The 16,201-nt window shown below is 41.8% G+C and overlaps 2 protein-coding genes across 3 annotated transcripts in view; one reads left to right on the top strand and one right to left on the bottom strand.

Annotated features, from left to right (window-relative positions):
* LOC108696757 (circularly permutated Ras protein 1) overlaps positions 1 to 6,084 on the top strand; it is a 39,242-nt gene extending 33,158 nt beyond the window's left edge. For both annotated transcript variants that reach the window (XM_018226376.2, XM_041569623.1), the window contains 5 exons: positions 667 to 778; positions 1,836 to 1,976; positions 4,102 to 4,189; positions 4,500 to 4,556; positions 5,648 to 6,084. In XM_018226376.2, coding sequence (XP_018081865.1) covers positions 667 to 778; positions 1,836 to 1,976; positions 4,102 to 4,189; positions 4,500 to 4,556; positions 5,648 to 5,737 — 488 coding nt within the window. In that variant the 3' untranslated portion in view covers positions 5,738 to 6,084. The remainder of the gene's footprint in view (positions 1 to 666; positions 779 to 1,835; positions 1,977 to 4,101; positions 4,190 to 4,499; positions 4,557 to 5,647) is intronic.
* A 5,698-nt stretch (positions 6,085 to 11,782) lies between these two features.
* Positions 11,783 to 14,725, bottom strand: MGC53066 (uncharacterized protein). The gene is made up of 4 exons (NM_001086183.1): positions 14,505 to 14,725; positions 12,721 to 12,867; positions 12,284 to 12,409; positions 11,783 to 12,103 (listed from the first exon to the last, which is right to left on the bottom strand). Exons 1-4 carry the CDS (start codon positions 14,610 to 14,612, stop codon positions 11,948 to 11,950), a joined length of 537 nt encoding a protein of 178 aa, NP_001079652.1. The 5' UTR covers positions 14,613 to 14,725; the 3' UTR covers positions 11,783 to 11,947.
* Positions 14,726 to 16,201: the final 1,476 nt, after the last annotated feature.

Here is a 16,201-nt window from a genome sequence, read left to right as displayed (position 1 = left end):
TGAGGGTAAGGGGGGCCTGGCCACGCCACACTTACTTGATTAGCCGGGCCCCCGATCTTTATGAGAGCTGCTGACTTCGGGAAGGCATGGACATTTAAGGGGCCCTGGCCACCAATTTTCTTATAATGTGGGGGGGGGGCTGGCCACCAATTTTTTTTTTCTCGTGTGGGGTCCTAGCCACCAATATTTTTTAATGGGGGGGCCCTGGCCACAAATGTTTTTTTATGGGGGGCCCTGACCACCAATATCTTTTTATTTTTTTTAACATGTGGGAACCCTAGCCACCAAGGGCGGACCTGTAGGTGGGGCTTGCAGTGGGCACAGCTCAGGGGGCCCAGGAAATTTTGTCGTATGGGGCCCTGTTATTTCTGATGGCGGTCCTGATGCTACGTGTCGAGGTTCCCCCTCTGGCAGTACTTTGTTCACCAGGCTGGCTCTAGGTGTTTGTGCTCCAAACAGAGAAATACCTGCAGCAATTTACTTAGGCAAGGGTTAAAAGTGCAAAAAGTGTGGGCCTGGTTTTTGCACTTTGCACCCTGCTTTCCTGCTCATAAATGAGTCTGTATATTTCAGTAAATATTGATGTTTTAGCAATGGTGATATGAAGCAAGCTAGTATGGGTGTGTTGGACTAAGATATGCATTTGCCTGTGTGATTGGATCACAGATGCGCTGCGTCACTCCCAACTACCAGTCCAAGTGCAGCTGACATTTTGCATGCAGGATGGAAGGAGAGGCCACCGGATTCTGACTCATAGAAGGCCAGTGACCAATGACTGGTGAGTATCATGGACAGGGGGAGGCACTGAAAAGAAATCGTATTACTTTATGATATAAATTATATTATCCTATTATAGAGACACATGCAGTTCCAACACATAGGGTCTTATTTAAATAAAAAAAAGTCAGACCAAACTAGAATCCACGATTGGACTTTATTTATTGTTTAAAAAAAGCACGATTTAATTGGATTGTGGACAAACTTGATAAAATAGAGTGAAAATCCAAATCATAAAAATTTTTCAGATTTTTTCCCCCCAAATCGATTGATTTTTTTTGGGCTTTTTCCCAGAAAAGTCAGAATTTTTGGATTTTTTCCCGCAGTAGTGGAATTTTCTGGCTAAATCCAGCACAGACCACAGTAACTTCCAAATAGGATAGGGACCTCTCATATTGACTTATTTACAACCTTGGCAGGTCTAAGATGGAGGATTTTTGGATTCAGACTTTTTCCCATCCTCGGGGGTATAATAAATCTCAAAAAATTCTACTAAAAATTTGGATTTTATAGTAAAAAAAAAAACCTCGTTTTTTTCTAGTTTTTTGCATTTGGACTTTAATAAATAACCCCCTCAATGTATTGTTTTATCCAGTGACTATATCTGGCCAAGATCTAGACAAGTAACGTAACCCTACGTGAGTCTAATGTTGTACCCAAAGCTTGACTTTCTACCATAACCCCTGCACCCTCAAACATACCTGTAGTAAACAATGAATTGCCATTGAGGGCACTAGTAACAGATTAGGAAAATATTTTATAGAAGGGAGTCAGCTATTAGGCTTAGAGACAATAATACTCTACCAGAACAAGACCTGAACTACAAAAATATATACACACAGAGGCAACTCACTTCTTCCCACCCACTCAAAACCCAACCCATACTTTTGATCTTGATTGCTAGGGGGAGATATACTGGAGTTTACTGGATTTTGAGAACAATTCATTTTTAGGTGGAGCCAATAGGCATCAAGCTATACCCCTGCCAAGGCATATGAACATGTAAATTACATACACTGGTTGTCTGACTGGGGCATTTTACTTCTCTTTTCCATTAGTTTAGCTGCTCTGGAAGCCCTTAATATGAGTGTCCTGCAGATCCACAGTGCCCAGATTAGTGCCCGTCTGGCTATAGAAGGACGTGTGAACGAGGCCACTAAGGTGGCTCTGGCTCTGAAAGAACTCATTGCTCAGATTATGTAAGTATCCTTGTTTAATAGTACAGCAGCAATATTGCTGCTTTAATGCTAAAATTATGAAGTAGCCCAGTTCTCCATGATCTTTATATAACTGCTATTTCTAGGTAATAACATAGAAAGGAAAGCCTCCATGGTGTCAGACTGGACCTCCTACGTCTAAGCTGCTGGCCTGACACCAAGGGACCACTGTTTAATGTAAAATATGGTAAATGGTATTAGTGAGATATGGCTCTGTGCTGGAAATAAAAGAGCTGCTGGGAACTGTCCTACAGTCTGGTCCACCACCTGGTACACTGGCAGACCTGTCTATTTGTAGGCCTCAGGGACTTGCCTGACACCACAAGATATGTAACACACACAGCAGGTCACATTCTTTACACAAGGAAGCAGCACTATATTTGAAGAATTATAGTTAGTCCCACATATTTCCTTCTGTTCATTCACCCCTTTCACTTTGAGCCTCCAGTACTTTCACTCAGGGAGACTCACACAGCGTCTTTCACAGGGCTTAACCCAACAGTACCAGCTTTGCCAGGTGATTCCTTTTGGGTCCTTCCAAACTACCACTAGGGCCCTAATTTACAAAGTACCCGTTGAGGTACTAACCCCTTCTCACTCCTGGGTGGGGGAACAGGCTGCTCTTGGTAGCTGTTCCCTCTCATCCCTAGGATAAGCTGTGCCAAAAACTATTCCTGTTTTTACTACCCTGGCAGCTTTTCCCACCTAGTTTGTTCCTACCTGTTGTTAGATGTGCCGATTGGCCAAAGAGGACCACACCTGATCCTGCCCTCCATTTTAGACCCTTTTGGAGACTAACACAGTCCCTTTCACAGGGCTTAACGCAACTGATTTGCCAGATGCTTCCTACTGGGTCCTTCCAAACTACTTCTTGGACATTAGCTTTAATCACACCAGGGTCCTTCCTGTACCCTTAACTAACTCTCCATTTTGGGCCATAACTTTTTAAAAACTACTCATGTCCTAGCTACCCTGACAGATTCTACCAGGGTTGCCAGGTTTATAATTCAAAACCAGCCAAAGTCTATCAAAAACTAGCCAAAAAGTGTATATATATATATATATATATATATATATATATATATATATATATATATATATATATATATATATATATATATATATATATATATATATATATATATATATATATATATATATATATATATATAGACCAGCACTCCAATAATCTTCAAACAAATGTGTTTATTGAGTCATCACTCGTGTAACCAACGTTTCGGCATTTGGACCTTTATCAAGGATGAAATACAAGTGACAGTGTTGTGATATATATACCCGAGGTATATATATTACAACACAAGGTTTGGACTTTTAAAACCCGCCACAAATTTTTAAAACTAGCCCAATTTGGCTAGAAACCCGCCAACCTGGCAACCCCCTAAAGTTTAGATGTTCTGATGTTCCTAACAGGACCACACCTGACTCTGCCTTCTTTTTTATAAGCTTTGGGGTCCCTCCCCTTTTTCTAGAATATTTTCAGGGAGGCTCAATTTTTCTGGTGGTAACATGTAGTAATTACACCCTTTCCTTTGCTGTTAACAAAAACTCTCTTCTGCCATCTATTGGTTAAAAAATATACATTACAAAGACCATATTTTAACCATTTTGTCACCCTCTTACAGGCATGAAGTTTGGGTTTTTTTTTAACATTGAACACATTTTTTAATTTAATAATATCATACCTTCTCAGACCTGGGATGATAAATTCATGGTAATGAGACGTATAGGAATGAATGGGCCTGTTGCATGGATCCTGAATGTGCAGTGTATTATTAATTATAAGCAAGCTTCTGCCCCAGGAAGATAATAGCAGAGGGTGTGATATGACCAGTGAGTAGCAACCTTGAACACAACAGATTCACCATTCTCACTAACAATACATCAGCACATTATAAGGGCTATTGCAACCCCAGTGAAACTGTGGAACCCCATTATACCCCATTACAGTTCCATGACCTGTATCTAAGGATATGGCTGCAGTCCTGTGACTTATTATTGTCTTAGTACTTCTAGCTGTTGTATCATTATGGGAGTATTATCTGACACATAATACGCTGTTAAATAGTGATTATTTGTGGTTTACCAGGAAGCATGAAAAGTACGAGGCAAGTAATGACGCTTATGATGAATGGGAGAACACCATGTCACCCATCTATGAAGATCTGAAAGTATATGTAAGTATGTGATCATGACGCTTGTGTATATTTTAATAGACAGCCAATTTTGTTAATGTCATTGGCTCAGGTTAATACTGACTAGTGAAGTCTGTGTACTGTCAGGCCCCATGTAATGTCAGCAGCAGAGTCAGGTCTGTTGTGTTCCATGGGCTTTATGTTAGGGGTAACACAAAGGGGTCTATTTACTATGCTGTGTAAAATGAAATTCGCTGACAAAATGGTGTCAGGATCAGGATGCATAGTTGTCTATATTACTGTAGTAGTGTGTCTCTTTAAATTTAATTGCCTGTGTCTGACTTTTCTTTAGGGAAATTCAATGAAGAGACCAAGTGAACAAGGAAACACACATGTCCCTCCTGTGAAAGTAAGTTGGTGTAGAGCATATAATCTATTTCTACCCTCACTGGTACTTTCTGAGGGAAACAAACCCATTTATAATCTTTATTTTACTATATATTTCAGTATTAACAATAGATTGCTTATTTTTGACGCCCTGCTCTGCTACAGGTTCAAGGACTACAGTAATCAATGTACTCCCCACCAATGGCAACCCTGATTGATATGACGGCTGGGCTCCAAAACGTATTTAGTAATCCAGTATTCCTCAACCAGTGGCTCGCAGGCCCAGATTTGTGGAAAGGCCACCAAGGCCCGAGCCTAGGGTGGCAGGATTTTAGGGGGCGGCATGCCGCCCAGGGGAGTAACTATTGAGGAAGCAGAACCTGCGGCTCCAGGGGGCCCAGGAGATATAGGGGCCCCATGAGGCCCTCATTCATATACAGTTTCAATAAATATTGGTAAAACCAATCAATCTCTAAACATTTTGGAGGCCTAAAAAAAATTTGCTGTGGGGAACAGTAATATCTAGTTACACAACTGATGCCGCCCAACCACATCCGCATTGGTTCGGAAGTTCTGGGGCAGCCAAGGAGATATCAATAGTTTTTTACATTTCCGCTGTGCTAATCCTCCGTGCTCCCGACCGGATGATGAAAATTTGTGCACGTGAAGGCAAGTCTGGTGACGATCAGAAGTGGGCCTAGGGGCATCCGCTATGTAAATCCGACCCCGGTGGCTCGCAAGCAACATTCTGCTCACCAACCCTCTGGATGTTGCTCCCAGTGGCCTTAAAGCAGGTGCTTTTTTTAAAATTCCTGGCAAAAAGTTAGGCACCTCTAAGTGGTTATATTTACTTACCTGACACCCCGGGCCTGTGCTCCTGGTCAAGGGGAATATCCAGCTCATCATGATGCAGGATAATTGGCTGGATATTAGTGTATGGATGGACTAATCCAACTGATGGGTTGATTAATTGGATCATCTGGCTGACATTCAGCATATGCATTTCCAGGTTGATTGATGACCTGAAACTTGTGGGTAAGAGTAATGTCAATAATGGACCTTGCAAATGTTCAATAGTATTTTCACGCTCTAACAATACCATTTACTTTCTAGGGTTTTACAGATGAAATGGCAAACATGATGTTCCACCTGAAGCAGGCAAAGAACAAAGTGATGAAAAAGCTGAAGCACCAGGCCCAATAAATATGAAATATAGAGCAGAGAACAGAGAAGCCCCGGAATCCCACAGTGGAGATAATGACGTGCAGCAGCTTCTGTAAAGTATTTGTCAGGCTCAAATAGAATATTTATTGTCATACGTAATGGGCTGGAAGTCACCCCAACACATATATTACTGCCACTTGTCCTGATACAGGATCATCCTTCAGACTGGCATTAGAGAACTAAACCCATACCCTGACCACTAGTTGGAGGTGAAAAGCAGAGGTATCCAGCTGTTGTACTACAATTCTCAACATCTACAATGGCAACATCTGTGGTTATATTGCATTCTTAATATAGGCGGTAAATAAATCTGAAAATGATTTTTAGCATGGCTACTTTCATTATTATATATTGCGATCTGATCTGCATTTGGGAAAACGCAGAAACAGGTAACAAAGTCCCATAAGCAACCTGTAGGTGTCAGTATTGGTGCAGGAATAAAAGAGAAAAACAAACCAATGATATGTATTATATATATACACATACTGGACCAAGGACAGCACTCATACGATTTAAAGAATTAGCAAACAAATAATATAAATGCCCAAAAAGAAAGGTTTATTACTCAACACAGAGACCTTCATGTGGAGTGGAAAATAATTACCATTAGGAGAATTAACATCTTTTAATACATTTTTAGACTTGATGGATCTTATTCAGCTTATACATTGTACATGCATTTTTATTGTGATAAAGATGGTTTATCATCCTTCTACTAACATTCAAAGCCCTTCACTCCTCCGCTCCTCACTACATTTCTTCTCTTGTCTCACTATATGTTTCCATACCTCCCAACTGTCCCTTTTTCGGAGGGACAGTCCCTCTTTTGACAGCTCAACCCGCAGTCCCTCATTTGTACTGGAAAGTCCCTCTTTTCTCTGCAATGAACCAGAAAAGGAAACAAAGTTTCTCACTTAATTGGCTTTTAGCAGAGAGCCCAGAACAGCTAACAGGTGCAAATAAGATACTGTGTAACAATTTTGAGACACAAAAACACAGTTTAGATAAGGAGAAATATTTTCAAACTTTCATAACCTGTCAAATTTGGTAAAACAAACATGGTAAATAGGGGGTGTGGCCACAGAAAGGGGTGTGGTCAAAAAATTGCTGCGCTATGTGCGGGGAAAAAATTTTTGTCCCTCTTTTTACTTCAATAATGTTGGGAGGTATTTGTTCCTAGTCGTCTTCTCTACGCCTCTCAGAGCCCCCTTCTCTTCAAACCATCCACTTCCACCTCTCGTCTCAAACCCTTCTATCTTGCTGCGCCTTACCTCTGGAATTCCATCCCTGAATTCCTCCATAAGGAATCACCTTTTAATCTCTTCAAGAAAAAAAAATAAGAGCCTACCTTTTGGCAGGGCCGGATTTACATACCGGGTGCCCCTAGGCCCAATGTCGTTCGTGGCCCCCGTCTCCTCCCTTTTATTCGCTCAAATTTTCATCATCGCGACTGGAGCAAAGGGGATTGGTGCACGGGAGATTTAAAAAACAATTGTATCTCCTGCACATCCCCAGTGTTTTTGAACCAATGTGGGTGTGATCAGGTCCGGACTGAGAATCTAAATAGGCCCTGGCATTTCAGGTACATAGAGGCCCACTCAGAGGCCCAAACAGCCCCCACCAGCCCACTAAATACTGACTTTCTAAGGCACCTTATAGCAGCCCCTCTGGCATTTGCCAGAACCCACAGATTGCCAGTCCGGGCCTGGGAGTGATTGTGCAGCATGCCGCCACTAAAATCCTGCCCTGGCCAAAGTGGCCTCTCCACAAATCCGGGCCTGCCTTTTGAAGCACTAGAACATTAGCCTAGTCCTGTCCCTACTGACTATGACCTTGTGCACTTTTTCATCTCCAATTTGTGCCTGTATGTTAGCCTCCCATCCACTTAGACTGTAAGCTCTAAGGGGCAGGGACTTCCTTCCCACTACGTCTCTTACCACATAGCACTTAAGCTCTTTGTCCTATGATTCTGTATATATTTATTATGTGATTTGTCTCCCCCATGTATACTTTTATATATATATATTGTATTTTTATGCACTGCACAGCGCTGCAGCTCTTTAACAGAGCTTTACAAATAAAGTTATACATACATACACACATGTAGGGCACCCTATGTGCTTTTTTACTGCTCACTGCCTTGAAAGGTCATTAGAATAATTTGAACTGAATTATGAATTTATATAGTACAGGTATGGGACCTTTTATCCAGAATGCTTGGGACCTGAGGTTTTCTGGATAATGGATCTTTCTGTAATTTAGATCTTCCTACCTTTAGTCTACTAGAAAATTATGGAAACATTAAATAAAACCAATAGGCTGGTTTTGCATCCAGTAAGGATTAATTATATGTTAGTTGGAGGTCAAGTACAAACTACTGTTTTATTATTACAGAGGAAAAGTAAATCATTTTTAAAAATGCGGATTTCTGTTTGTGAATATGGAGAAAGTATTTTACTCCAGTTTACCACCACTTGTACTCCAAAAATGGGCTCTCTCTACTTTTGTTGATTCCCCCCAACGTGTGGGCAGGGTGCAAAAGAAAGGAGCAATGCATGTTTTCTGCACTTTGCCGGTTGCCCTATTAGGCTTCAGAGCCCAAACCCTACTACTCACTGATCAGAGATAGTATTCATGAGAAGTGGGCTGGGGGTGGTATGTGGGCATCCTCATGGATTCCCCTAGTTGTGTCATTCAGTATGGCAAGTTAGGAAGGTCAACTGGGCACAAAGTGCTATTTACTGCCTGTCTCTTGGCATTGCCTTGCGCTACACCTTGTGTTAGATTGGGGCAATGGTAAATGACCCCTATAATCAGCTGTCAATCTATATATGTCACTGGACTTTCCTAATTCAAGATTATCAATAATGTTATGTTTAGACATTGACAGGAGCAATACCTATTTATTGTGGTTGTTTCCAGCCACCTGTACAGGGTTTTACTTTGTTTCTTAAAGGGCGTGTAAAGGCAAAAAATTAAATCTAATTTTTACTTTCTTAAATGAAAAAGAACTGTAGAGCAATCTTAATTTATTTTTGCCTTTACATCCCCTTTAATGTTTCCAACTCCTGCTGCAGGGACACCACCACTCATGGATCCAGATGTAAACAGGGATTCTATTTGGAGAAATATTTTGCTGCAGCCACTGGTTCTGCAGAGTTGGAGAAAGTTTGTATCAAACAATACAAAAACTATAAAATCCACATTTGATTACATAACACAATATCCAGTGCAGTCTGTATATTCTGATTATTAATCAGTCTTGCTGTATCGGCTTCTGAAATATATTATTTGACTTGTGCCGTTTTGATAATTTATGACTCCCTAAGCAGCCCAGACCACACTGAGCATGTGCATAGTCTTGGTCTTGCAAAGATGTTTAACAAAGTTACAAGATGGTGACCCTCTGTAGCCAACTTTGAAAGCATAAATCATTTGTTTGATTAGGCTTGTGGTGCAATAAGTTCATATTTATGTTTAGTATACAAAATACAGCATTTCTAGCCTTATTCTAGTTTAATCTTTCCTTGTCCTTTAAAGCACTAGCTTTCATTAAGTGGAAAGGAGGGCTCCTAAATGCGATAAGGCAGGGCTATCCAACTGTCCGACCCCCCTTACGTGGCCCTCCATATCAAAGTCTACCTGCTGTGTCTGCTTACCATTTGTAAAATTTAAAAAGTATCACTACAGAGATTAACTGGCCCCTGCATAGTTTAATCAAATTCACACTGTTATTTGTCTATTGTTCACACCTGTGATCCTCCTGCATTGTTCACACTTGTGACACCTCTATTGTTTATATCCTAAAGCCCTGTACTGTTCACACCTGAGAGCCAGACTGAAACTGCCCACATTGTTCACCTGATCACACCTTATTCAAAATGCTAATGGAGCTCCAGCATTGTGTTACTGTATGTAGTACATATTAGACTGGTCCTGATTTTACTGTCTCCTGCTCTGTTCTGTCTTCCCTATGCTCCCTGTGTTTGCCATACTTTGCCTGCTCTTTGCACCCTGTGTTTGCCATACTCTGCCTGACCTATGATGCCAATGGAACACAAGCCTGGTATTTGTTCTGGGGTTTTGTTAACATTTGAAAATTGTTGTTAGGGGTCCCTAAGGTGTTTAATCATATGCTGGGGTACTGTATTATACACAGGGGAAGAGGAGGCATATGGATTCAAGGGTATGTCTTAATATGACTTAACCTTTTTCACATATGAGTGGCATCCCTGCCAGTGCCGGGCCAAGGTAGTTTGGCACCCTAAGCAAGAGCTTTAATCAGTGCCCCCTGTCCTGCATTAACATGATGGTTTTTAAATTAAGAGAGCAAGAAAATGTACAACACAGCTGCCAAAAATAAATCTGATCCACCGGACTGAGTTACCATAACAACAAACAAATTATTAAACGCTTAAAAAAAAAAAAACATTAAAAATGAGCTCCTCAATGATGGCGTCCTAGATAGCTGCCTACCCCCAGTTCCAGCCCTGATGCCTGCAGTGAGCACCAACCATCTGGTTTTTTGGTGTGCTATTAATGTGGACATGGTCTTGCGGTAACAGGGGTGTGGTTTAAAGTGGGTGTGGTCTAAAAAACTGGGAGTGGCTAACACTGGCTTCAATTATCGGCCCTCCACCATGTAGATTAGAAAAATTCCGGCCCTCTGTACCATATAAATGGGACAGCACTGCGATAAGGGATTGAGCACTTTCAAGGGTGTAAACAGAAACATGAGGCATGTATTAACCACACTATCTTTCAGCTACACAGAGGTAGGTGTCGGTTCCTTCTTCAGGGCCCTCCTATGTATGCAGAAAAACATTTGTCTAGATTGGAGTAATATCATCATCTATGTGCAAGGGAATGTACGAGCACTTTTAGCCATCATTTATGCATGCCTCTTATTGCCTTCGGTGAAAACAGTACCGTTATAATATAAGTGTCATCTCCCATAGTATCCATTTTAAAAATGATTTCTTTTTTCTCTGTAATAATAAAATAGTCGCTTGTACTTGAGCCCAACTAAGATATAATTAATCCTTATTGGAAGCAAAACCAGCCTATTGGGTTTATTTAATGTTTACATGATTTTCTAGTAGACTTAAGGTATGAAGATCCAAATTATGGAAAGATCCATTATCTGTAAAACTCCAGGTCCCAAGCACCTCGACCCCCCCCCCCCCATCTGCACAGTTGAAGTCTCTGCAGTACACAGCCCACACTCCCCCTCCCTCTCACAAACTTGTAACAGTTTCTCTTCAGTACCTGAATGCTGCTCAAATTCCCCAGCACAGGAAGCAGTGGCAGATTGACAGCAGACATAGCCAATAGGAGTTAAGTTAGCTGCCAGTACAATGTGTGATGTCATAAGGAAGAGGAAGTGAACACTAGTGTTTTTGGGGGTCAGTGACCCCCTCCCAGCACAGGGTCTGTGTGGAACTGAAGGATTAGTACAGGGACACTTCTGAGGTGAATATCTCTTGAACTGTACTTTTTCTGTTAACTATTTCTATGGAAAAGTTTGTTCCATTCATGTGAACTGTTAGATTTGTCATTTTGTTACAAAGGTGAACAACCCCTTTAATCAGTATTGCCTATGATGGACAACAAGATGAGAAAATCTCAATGAAGAAAGGCCAGCCTAGGTGGGATTGTTTTACATTGGAGAAGAGTTACTCGTGTACATAACTTCCTATAAATATATCAACAAGATAACCTCTTATGCAATATTCACCAGTAATTATGTAAGGGACACAAGGGCATCCCTGGATAGAACATCTACAGTATGTAACTAATTCACAGAAATTAGGTCTTTCGCAGATAGGCAGCCATATCAACATTACCCAGTGAGTTCTAGTTGGCCTAATAGCCAAGCCCTGAAAAGATATTTGTCAGAAAATCTCTACCCCAATTTATTGCCAACTTGGTTAGAACAGGCAGGCAATTTCCGACTTTATATGGCTTGATTAGGTGTAACCCATGAATTTTTCTTGGGTTCCCCCAACACAAGACAGACAGGAGTTAATGCTGATAAAGATTTATTTTAGTTCTGCAGATCATGCAAATCAACACTCCAGAGATCATATTTTAGCTTTTATATTTCAGTAAATGAGCAATAGTAAGAAGCGGGAGGAAGGGGGTGCTTGGCCAGACGGGAGCTGTAACCAACACATTTAGAGACAGGACTTATTCACTGTCACTCAGGGTCAGCTTATCAAAGAGGTATTCTCCCATGCCATCTTCAGCAGCCTTTACACGTCTCAGGTTGGTAAGGTGGTCTCCCAGCTTCTTCATCAGTTTAACTTCTTGCTCTAGGAACTCACGTTCCAGATAGTCACACATCTACCAAGAGAGAAAATAGTACAAAGGTCTCAATGATCTGGCTTGTGTTTACACGCTGTGTATGTGCACTGCTTCTGGATCCAGGGGCAGTTCTGGATTATCTGCCAAAATGTTGACCATTTATAAATGGTCATATGAACCACCCTACTAGACCTCAAACACCACAAACTCTTCACTTACATGTGGGTCAACGTGATCAGTAGCAATTTTGTGCAGGTCAAGGAGAGCCTGGTTGATGGTCTTCTCAAGATTGAGGGCAACCTCCATAGCCTTGGTCCCATTGCCCCACTCATCAGCATCAGGTTTCTAAAGGATGGAAATGTCAAAGTTAGGATCACCAAGCATTCAATTTTTTTTAGAAGACAAGACATGCACATATCTTTTTGGCAGTGGCTGAGCAAAGTTCAAAGATCTTACTATGTTAAAGGGGAAAGCTTGAGAGAAAGTCAATTGTCTGCCAATGCATTTTCTCAACTACTACATTGCCTTAAAGATCCACCAGCTTTCAAGCAAGCCTCGTTGTGTACAACTAGTCTTTCCTAACAGGACCAGTGTGGAACTTTATTTGGCATTGCAAGCCCAAAACTAGGGTTCAGGGAGGGAAGAATATCACTTACCTTGATGTCTTGGAATATAACACGGCCCCCTCGCTTGTTTTGGAACTTCAGGAAGTCTTCAGCATGATCCCGCTTCTTCTCAGACAGTTCGCGGAAGAATTTGGAGAACTTGGAAAGTGCCACATCGTCACGATCGAAGAAATAGCCCTACATGGGAAGGAGAGATAACAGCACATTAATAATTATATAGTGAGAGCATTCTGCACCCAGCTAGGATTTAGAAGGGCACATTTTACCAAAAAGTCTATTCAGGATGGCCATAAATAGCTGCACCCTCCTATCCATAAAAGCAGCAGGTGACTAAGGACTCAGACACCCAAAACATAAACAAGGATCCTCAGTATTTTGTGGGTGTCACTTGACTAGTAGGTAACACTCTGTACTGCAAGTCAGTTGTATAGGGTACGGAGTTAAAGGGATACTGTCATGGGAAAACATGTTTATTTTCAAAACACGTCAGTTAATAGTGCTGCTCCAGCAGAATTCTGCACTGAAATCCATTTTTCAAAAGAGCAAACAGATTGTTATATTTAATTTTGAAATCTGACATGGGGATAGACATATTGTCAGTTTCCCAGCTGCCCCCACTCATGTGCTCTGATAAACTTAAATTACTCTTTACTGCAAGTTGGAGTGATATCACCCCCTCCCTTTCGCCCCCAGCAGCCTAAGGGTAAGGCCACACGAGGAGATTGTCGCCTGGCGACTAATCATCACGTCTTTTGCGAGACTTACCTCCCCGAACTGCCTCAGCGTTTTTCCCCATAGGCTATAATGAAAAGTCAGAGAACAGAGAAGGATCGGCACACAGGCATTCGAATTGTAGTGTTACCTGCTCGTTTATTGTGCGGACAATAAACGAGCAGGTAACACTGCAATTCGAATGCCTGTTTGCAGATCCTTCTCTGTTCTCTAACATAAGGGAGGCTGCCGGATCCTTTGGGATTGTGCACCGGGCTGATCTGGTGAAGGGTGTGCGTCTGTTCTTTCTACTCTAGAATGAAAAGTCACCTCAATAGTAAAATCCCATGTCCCACTGAGACTGATTAATTTACAATGGATTTAGTCCAATACTTCCACCTATGTGTTCACTTTCCAATCAGGCCACACTAGTAGACCAACATGTAATCATTCAAAATAGTGTAGGATGGAGCACACAGTGCTCACTTGAAAAAGGATCCATGCAGATCCAAATAAAATTCATTGCAGCAAAGTCTGCCTACTGTGTGCTCCATCCTACACTATTTTGACTGATTCAGTTACATTGAGTAGGAGAAATACCAGCCTGCCAGAAAGTAGTTCCATCCTAAAGTGCAGGCACAAGTCACATGACTGGGGCAGCTGGGAAACTGACAAAATGTCTAGCCTCATGTTAGATTTCAAAATTGAATATAAAATAAAAAAAATCAGTTTGCTCTTTTGAGAAATGGATTTCAGTGGCGAATTCTGCTGGAGCAGCACTATTAACTAACATGTTTTGGGAAAAAAACATGTTTTCCATGACAGTATCCCTTTAAGTTAATAAACAGGCACAGACAGGAACTGGTGTCCCTTTAAATAGAGTATAGTTGGACAAAACAATAAGGGTGGAGCCTGCTCACGTTGGATCAAGTGAGACGACTAGAAGAAGAGTGTTAGAGATGAGCTGTATTGGTGGGATCCCCACTTTCTACTACTTGTAAGCTCTTGGCCCCAGTGCAAATACCTGAGAGATCTACCTTTCCTAGAACAAGCCCTGCTTAGTGTGATGGGGCTTATGTGCAGGGAACAGAGGTCAGACTCACCACAGACAGATAGAGGTAGGAGGCCTGCAGCTCCAGGTTGGCAATGCGGTTGACTCCAGCCTCGCTCTCCTCATGGTAGTTCTGGCGGATCTGGCTCTGAGCGCTCATGACGTCACGATTTCACTGCACTTGCTAAAGTAGAAATAAGACTGTTGGATATTTGATTCTAGCCCGGAGAAGCCGAGTTCCGTTCAAGCACTGTTGAAGCAAGAACTGCGGATTCTATCAGATGTCTCTGCGTAGATGTCTCTGAGTTGGGGCTGTTTACGGCTGGCCTTATATAGCGCAAAGAGGCGGAGTTTCTGGTGGGACGGACGCGCACTCATTTCGGAGCGATGTGATTGGTTGTACTGCTCATAACTGGCGTTGCTTCTATTAACTCTTCTATCCTTTCAGCTGCTGCCTTAGTGCTGTCATGGGATGCTGGCACCTGTAGTTTAGTGTCGAAAATCCGTGACGATGTTACTTAAAGGGCCGCTCTTGATGTAGAGAGGGATGTTCTGAGATTATTTGCGGTGTTTGAGTTATTTTGCTTTTTAATCAGCTGCTATCTGGTTTGCAATTTCAGCAATCTGGTTGTTAGGGTCCATATTCCCCTAGCAACCATACGCTGATTTGAATAAGAGACTGGAAAATGAATGGGCGAGGCCTGAATAGAAGGATAAGTAATTAAAAAAAAAATAAAAGTAGCCCAAATGGAGCCAAGTATAAGCTTTATTTATTTTCATGACAATTGCCTGAAAACAGTGCCATGTCTCCAAGTAACAATGGCGTCCGTTTACTAAAGCAAAGGTAACTGCCAAATATGCTGGCGCTATATAAATAAATGTTAATTAAAATAAACGCGACTAGATTTTTCTGCACGTTATTCCGCCAAATTATTTGCAGCGACAACGTTTACAAAACAGTGCTGTGCTCTTAAATCATTGCGATCAGTCGCATTAAATAAGCAAACGTACCTGCTTACGTTAGCGTTAATTTCAGCGAGTTTCACATTTTCTGGCGATCAGAATACGTTTGCGAATATTTTTGCTACACTCACACTCACTCAGCTCTTCCAGTATTGATCACACTCGAAACTGTCAAGGCTGACGAATCCTTCCATCCCTCCTGCCAATTATTCCCCTCTGAGCTGAAAAAGCTGCTGTAGCAGCAGAAAATAGCAGAAACCATAACATCACTTCTCTCTCTCTTTTCTCCTGTCACTTCTCTCTCTTCTCCTGTGACCTCTCTCTCTTCTCCTGTCACTTCTCTCTCTTCGCCTGTCACTTCTCTCTCTTCTCCTGTCACTTCTCTCTCTTCTCCTGTCACTTCTCTGTCTTCTCCTGTCACTTCTCTCTCTCTTTTCTCCTGTCACTTCTCTCTCTTCTCCTGTCACCTCTCTCTCTTCTCCTGTCACTTCTCTGTCTTCTCCTGTCACTTCTCTGTCTTCTCCTGTCACTTCTCTCTCTTCTCCTGTCACTTCTCTCTCTTCGCCTGTCTCTTCTCTCTCTTCGCCTGTCTCTTCTCTCTCTTCGCCTGTCACTTCTCTCTCTTCGCCTGTAACTTCTCTCTCTTCTCCTGTCACTTCTCTCTCTTCTCCTGTCACTTCTCTGTCTTCTCCTGTCACTTCTCTCTCTTCGCCTGTCTCTTCTCTCTCTTCGCCTGTCACTTCTCTCTCTTCTCCTGTCACTTCTCTCTCTTCTCCTGTCACTTCT

The sequence above is a fragment of the Xenopus laevis genome, chromosome 7L, assembly GCF_017654675.1.
Source record: "Xenopus laevis strain J_2021 chromosome 7L, Xenopus_laevis_v10.1, whole genome shotgun sequence".
Classification (NCBI taxonomy): Eukaryota; Metazoa; Chordata; class Amphibia; order Anura; family Pipidae; genus Xenopus; species Xenopus laevis.
The sequence above is the reverse complement of the archived record's forward strand: the minus strand, read 5'-3'. Positions and strand labels throughout refer to the sequence as shown.